At 36.3% G+C, this 7,032-nt stretch overlaps 1 protein-coding gene across 1 annotated transcript; it reads right to left on the bottom strand.

Annotated features, from left to right (window-relative positions):
* Positions 1 to 1,635: 1,635 nt before the first annotated feature.
* Positions 1,636 to 6,075, bottom strand: LOC145947301 (ATP-dependent DNA helicase PIF1-like). The gene is made up of 2 exons (XM_083057110.1): positions 5,173 to 6,075; positions 1,636 to 1,656 (listed from the first exon to the last, which is right to left on the bottom strand). Exons 1-2 carry the CDS (start codon positions 6,073 to 6,075, stop codon positions 1,636 to 1,638), a joined length of 924 nt encoding a protein of 307 aa, XP_082913236.1.
* Positions 6,076 to 7,032: the final 957 nt, after the last annotated feature.

Raw genomic sequence — 7,032 nt, 5'->3', positions numbered from 1 at the left:
ACGTGGTCGTCACGACACGCGTCCGCCCCAGCCTAATCGCGGGGCAAAAAGCCAAGCGGTCACGCCAATCGCGAGAGAGCGAGAGAGAGAGAGCGAAACCGAAAATCCCAGAGAGACTGAGCAACACCGTGTCAATTGTTACTAATTCGCGTGTATTTTACTTTATTTTTGGGAGCCTGACCGAGAGAGAATATTGTCGCTGGAGAAAGAGAGAGAGAGGTGTTGTCGTCGCAGGAAAGAGACAGCCGCGGTTGGAGAGATTAGCGAGATAAACAGACCGCCGAGAACCGTAAGAACTGCCCTTCCTAACAACAAAGAAGGAAGCAAATACAGAGCGTCACGTAGGAATTCGGCCTTGACAATCTACTGACAGGAGATCCAGTGAGGCGCCCGACAACAGGCGCCGGAAGGGCCCAGACCAGGAAGATAACTTTCCTCCCGCGGGTTACCGCTCCGTCGGATACTGGACACAAGGCCACCGCGGGGAGGCCCGCGGCGCGAGGTCGCGAGGGCCTCGAAACCCTACGCAAATACCGCGCGAATAAATATATTTTGTCACCATCACGAGGGGTGCTGTGAACCCCCGTACGGCCTTGCTAATCTCGCGCGACGACGGTAGACGGCACGGCGCCGTAATTGGTTATCGCGTACGCACCCCGCGTGCGCAGCATTGATCCAGCTGTCGATTTTCGGGCCGATAGATCCGGCAGATTGGTGCGACCGCTCAACTTAGCGAGACGGGTGACGACCTGAGCTCGAGTCTGGCGATAAAGACGAGCTCAAGAGGGACCAAGTCGAAGGGAGAAGTACCGGTGAGGCTACCCTTTCGTAAGCGTATCTACTAATTATCACGTCTGTCACGGTGTTAATCCGAGTCTCGTCCGTTCTGACGCGATTGTCTTATTTAGTGAAGTTTTGTCGCGTGGGCTCTGCCTTATTCGGGAAACTATTTGGTGTACGAGCGATCGACGTCAAGCGGCGAGTACTTTCGCACCTTCGGGCAAGTGAATAATATTAACGCGAAATCTTCGTCTCTCTGGGATTCGATCACATATGTCGTGTCTCATATTACACGGTTGTCGCGTCTTTCTCTAATATTACTTCTGTTAGTGCGTATGTTTGTCGGATCTCGTTATTGTATGCGTTATCCGGCTGTGTCCGGACGTCATCTTGTGTTAATCTCATCGCGAAGAAATTCGACATAAAGAGAGTGATAACGCAGTTCGCGACCACCGGCGAGCGCGTTAGAGAGAGATTATGAGCGAGAGAGCGAGCGCAATCGAGCGCGCGAGTGAGAGAGATTACGAGCGAGAGAGCGAGCGCAGTCGAGCGCGTGAGTGAGAGAGACAGCGCGCGGAAAAGATTCCGGCGCCCTCGATTCACCGGTGAATTTCGCCCATCGGATCGCGAAAAATAGATTAATCCAGATATTGTATCGCCCTCCAGTCTCGTCGCCGATACGAACTTCCGATTGTTCGCGATCTAAGTCAGTTCGATAATGTCTATTTGTATGGTCGCGGTTATTCTTTCGTATTCGTCTATGCTATCGATGCGCGTATCTCGGACTTAAGCTTGTCGCGGATATAACTCTGTGTTCAATCGTCGAAATATTTTCTTTTGTATAGAATTTTGGATTTACGGTGTCTTGTATATTATCTTCCGTCTTTATAGTCATTTCTTTATTACTTTCATAGTTCTCCATTATACTTCATTATTAATATCGGTTCCCGTTATATTTTGTTATCTTCAAATTTTATTTATTATCTTTTGTTATAAAATTTATTCTCTGATTATCATCCGCTATTATATTTTTCTTTTATATTTATTTCTATTACATTGGTTTATAATAAACTTCATTATTTTGCTTTGCTTAACTAAATCGCGTACTGCTTTTCTTTAGTACTGTCAACTTAAATGTCTGTGTCGTCATTTCTGTGTTCATCACATCGCGAAAAGAATGTAATTTCCTTCCGTTAGAGCAATTTCGGCAACCACACCCTGCCCCTCTGCCGTTAGGCGAGCTAGTTAGCCCGTAGCGGGATTCCCGGCCAAAACTTTGCGTTGGGTTCGCGATTTGTGGTTTGATGCGTGAAAGACCGCGTCTGGCGCCCAAAACTAGTCTCTCGCGAATATCACGGCTGGCGTTCTGCTGCGGCACGCGCGGGACGTCCCCGAGCTTAGTTCCGCCGCGTGAAACCTTAAAACCCCTGTGTTTTGACGACGGCCAAGCTCCGTTCTTCCGGCTTTTAATCGAGTCGGGAGAAAAAGACGTCGCAATATATATAAATATATATATATAAATATATATATATATAAATATATATATAAATATATATATATATGCAAACTAATCAATTTATAATAATAAAATCACATATAACTTATATATGATTTTATTATTATGAATTGGTTAGTTTGCGATATCCAATGCTAAAAGATTATGAATATATATACCAGGTATATTAGACTTATTTTCGAGAAGTCAGCGTAGCTCAAGCGTCAAGTAAGATAATAGCACGCTGTGGACTAGGATTTTCGCTCTCAAGCTCTCGCAATTTTTTTTTGCAAATTTTCATGTAAAATAAAATTAATTTTACAAATTTATGTTTGTGTTTCTTAATATGTACGCTTGATAATTTTTAAATTTGCAACGATATAATTTTCAATATAAACTTGAGAAATATTAGGCTATCGAGCCAAACGCGGATATTTGTGCGTCAGATAGCGAAAATTTTTTTTTCGCTATAAGTTTTGTGCACGGGGCACGAAAATTTTGCTTGGTCCGTTGTCAAGACTTTATTTATGAATAAATCTCAATTCGAGATTCCTGTATTCCCCTTTGATCCCCTTCGACAGCCTATTTATTTCTCAAATTTATAATAACGAGCCTAAAAAATTCTTGATATATAATTTTCATTTAATTTACTTTTTATTCAATCTTTTATTCCATCTTTTAATCTTTTTATCCAAGTTTTTTTAACTAAAATTTTTTTATTTCTTTTTATTTTATATTAATTTTAAATTTGCATAAGTTTTAAATTTTAATTTTTTGTAAAAATGGTTATTTATTCGCGCAATTTTTGGACATTACTTTTTGTAGAGATATTAATTTTAGAACATAAATTTTTGTCAATTGACAGATTTTTTTATTTAAAAATACTTTTTTGTGTAACACTTTTTTCACATGGCGCATGGACTTGGCATCTTGTTCATCTTTTTTTTTAAAAGATAAGTTTTTTATGGTACGATTCTACATGGGAGGGGTTTGCAAATTTAAATTTTTACTGGTTCATTATACGACTCTATAATGTTTGCAACTTTAATTTTCCACTGGTACAATTTCTACTTTCACTTGGCGCAATTTTTTTTTGATATCATTACTTTTGTAGTACGATTCTACATGGGTTTACAATGGATAATTTTTCATACAATTCTACATGGGTTTGCAATGGTTAATTTTTCATAGGATTCTACATGAGTTTGCAATGGATAATTTTTAATACGATTCTACATGGGTTTGCAATGGTTAATTTTTCATAGGATTCTACATGGGTTTGCAATGGTTAATTTTTCATAGGATTCCACATGGGTTTGCAATGGGTACTATTCTACATGGGTGTGCAATGGTTAATTTTGCATAGGATTCTACATGGGTTTGCAATGGGTCATTTTTGTTACTGGCGTGCCCTTAACTAGGCGCCTTTTTTTACCTTTTTTTTAAAGGTGAGTTTTTTGAGATTGTATCATTCATTTTTGTATATGATAAACATCTTTAAATAAATAAGCAAAGAACCCGCCACCACCCCCGTCATTTCAAAATACGATGGTCCTCTTTGCTTACTATAGATAAAAATAACTATCTTGTACAACCATTTTTATTTCAAATATTTTTAAAAGTTTTAATTTATTAGTTGTTGCTAATATGTCATTAAAAATATTTATTATTTATTATACAATCTATACGTCTAAGTATATATCTCCATTGATGAATAATAGTTGCTGCTTATCTAGTTCATTATTAAATATATAAATAAAGCGAAAAGTGTTTTTATATCATTCCATTTTTAGTAGTAAAGACAAATTATTGACGATTTATGTAAAAAATATTTTTTTTGCACTTCGCGAATAATGCAGAATGTAAAGCGTTGTCATGAAATTGCTAATACATTACGATACATTTTTTTATATAGGACTGATCGAAATACAATATTAAATGATTAAATAGTAATCATAAACTTGAATACTACTTTATTTTATATCGAATTAGTATTATTTATTACCTATTTTTTGTAAAAATGTTATATAAACATCTTTAGCACCTCTAGGCCACTGCCTCTTTTTAACTTCTGCATCATCAATTTCTATCCAAATATTAGATAGTCATTCTCTACATATGCTTACATAATGACCTTCATCGGTGCACGAACTATCATAAAGCATAGCACTCATCGTTTTGTACAATTGTCCCGCTATTAATACTTTAGTTGTTGGAACAGCACATAAGTTAAATTTGTGTTCTGCTTTTATTAATTTACCATTTTGTGCTAAAAATAGTATTAAACGAATAACAATTATTTCTCTTGTTAATATTACTTCGTTTTTAAATATTTGATCAGTTCCAGTACAATATTCACATGATTCGTTGTGTAAGTGAAACCAATGTGAAAATGTAGAATTTAATAATTCATTAAGATTACAACTCTTTTCCTTTAAATTATCAAGGGAAATTGAAATAGCAATATTATTTTCAACAATAGTTTTTGTATTACCACATGTTTTGCATCGCTTGGTAGAAGTTACCTGATGTTATATCAAATTTCTAATGCAATCATATTTTTCGCAAAGTGCCGTAAGAAAATCATACGCATTTCGTTTTACCATACTCGAAAAATATTCTCCTAAACATTGCCGTATTGCATATGTATTTAAATTACGCATTCCATTTTCATATCGATGCATTAATATACGTAAAACATCTGTTTTGTCGCAATTAATCAACTGCTGCCTAATAATATTTAAATGTAATAAACATTGCAATACTGTATTTGCATAACATGAAACCTTGTCTGTATTCTGAAAACCACGTACGACCCAAGCAGTGCTTTTAATTCTTTTATTTAAAACTGTATGTTGAATTTTTTGATCTGAATTTGATTTTTGAACAGAAGTAACTACTTTTGGTAACGTCCATGGAACATCTTTTACTTTACGACAGCATTCTTTTGACACAGCAATCATTTCTGCTTTCGGATTGTATATCTGTTTTAAACGATTATATTCAATAATAGCTTTTTCGTTAGCTATTACTGCTGAAGGATCAAAGTTAATTAAATGCACTCCTTCTAGAGATGTTACTCGCGACAAGGCAACATAAATTTGACCACAACTAAATACAGAGTTGCCAATATCCATAACAACACTTTGCAAACTTAATCCTTGGCTTTTATGAATAGTGATGCCATAACTTAAAGATAATGGAAATTGTTTTCGAATAACATACGCTCTATCCAATACCTGAAATTTAGCCGTTACTCTTTCAATTTCATATTCTAAACCTGATGGTAAAAGAAGTTTAATCTTTTCTACGTCATCAGTAGATGTTTCTCGTACAATTGAAATTACTTTAGCAATTGTACCGTTTACAAGACCCAAACTGGCATCGATATTACGCCGAATCATAACTTTTGCTCCAATTTTAATTGTAATTTGTTTTGAAAGTCCAGCTGTTCGAGAACTATCATCATCGTTATTTGACAATACTTTAAATACTTTCTTTTTTACATATGATGTACAATCAATCGTATCTTCAGCAATTAATAATATTTCTTTGGAAGTAATGCGACTTAACATTGCATTATTAACGACATCACACATATTACAAGTAGGAAATAAACAAACAGTGTCCGATGATAAACTGTTAATAAAATCACATAATTCATTTAATCTAGATTCGAAAGAATCAGCTTTGAAAGATATTTTTCTACTCTCTAGAATTTTACAATCAGATTTTGTCACTAAACCAATACGAATTCGCGACAATAATTCACGGTATGAATTATCTCCTTGCTGACGCATATTGATTATCAATTCATCATATTCAAATAATGTAATCCATAAATTAACAGCATTTAAAGAACCAAGATAATTAGCAATTTTTTGATCTGATAAATGTGTAAAGATAAGATCTTCGCGTACAGGAGGTAATTGAAGCAAGTCTCCGAATAAAAGAATATGCTTTCGACTGTTATAGCCCGAACTATAACCAGTAGTTATTAGAAATTAGAATTTACTGAATATCTTTATAGAATACTGTAAAACATTTTTGCTTATAAAAGAGCGCTCTCGACAAACGCTCGTCGCGTGAAAACGCTAACGCAGCGAGACACGCGCGAAGCACCGGAAACCGCGAGATGCAAGCGAAGACCTGCGACTTCAACCTGCTTCGCTTGCAGTTAGAACAAAAACACGTGAATATTACTAACCAATCAGAGACCTGTTTCCAAGGGCCTCTCCCGAAAGAAATCCAAGAAACAAAGAGGATATAGGACGGAGAGCCCGCCCGCGAAGGCAGTCTCGAATACAACTCCTAAACATCAAGACGAGGTCGCTAATAAGAACCCGGAACATCAGAACGAGACTCACTAATAAAGACCTGAATTATTGAGAGGAATACGAATATACGCTCATCGAATGTTACGCGAATATATATTTAAAGAAAGGACGAGAAATAAAGTGAAACCATATTCAATCCGCAATAAAAGTATATTTAAAGAAAAAAGAAAAGAGAATAATCCTCCTAACTTCCTACGAAGTCCCGGTCGACCCGAGGATCCTCATCCTTAATTCGGCGCAACCCCAGTGCCTTGCTCGAGGCACACAACACGACCAAACCAACCATCATCGCAATCACTAGTATCAAATGTCTCAGACAATCGAAGATGTATATATATTAAAGTCAAATTAGATATTATTGATACTTCATCAATTATGAAAAGAATAACATCTTTAAGATCTGCTCGTAAAACTTTTAAT

The sequence above is a fragment of the Prenolepis imparis genome, unplaced genomic scaffold (genome assembly GCF_030444845.1).
Source record: "Prenolepis imparis isolate NDT839.2.m4 unplaced genomic scaffold, iyPreImpa1.0 SCAF_63, whole genome shotgun sequence".
Taxonomy (NCBI): domain Eukaryota; kingdom Metazoa; phylum Arthropoda; class Insecta; order Hymenoptera; family Formicidae; genus Prenolepis; species Prenolepis imparis.
The sequence above is the reverse complement of the archived record's forward strand: the minus strand, read 5'-3'. Positions and strand labels throughout refer to the sequence as shown.

Bases quoted from the DNA above. Each gene is read 5' to 3' on its own strand.
- LOC145947301 (XM_083057110.1), bottom strand. From the start codon at position 6,075: ATGCGTCAGCAAGGAGATAATTCATACCGTGAATTATTGTCGCGAATT. The intron at 1,657-5,172 runs GTTACTTCTGTT...TAAAGACGGAAG, and splicing joins CATGGACGTTACCAAAAGTA to ATAATATACAAGACACCGTA.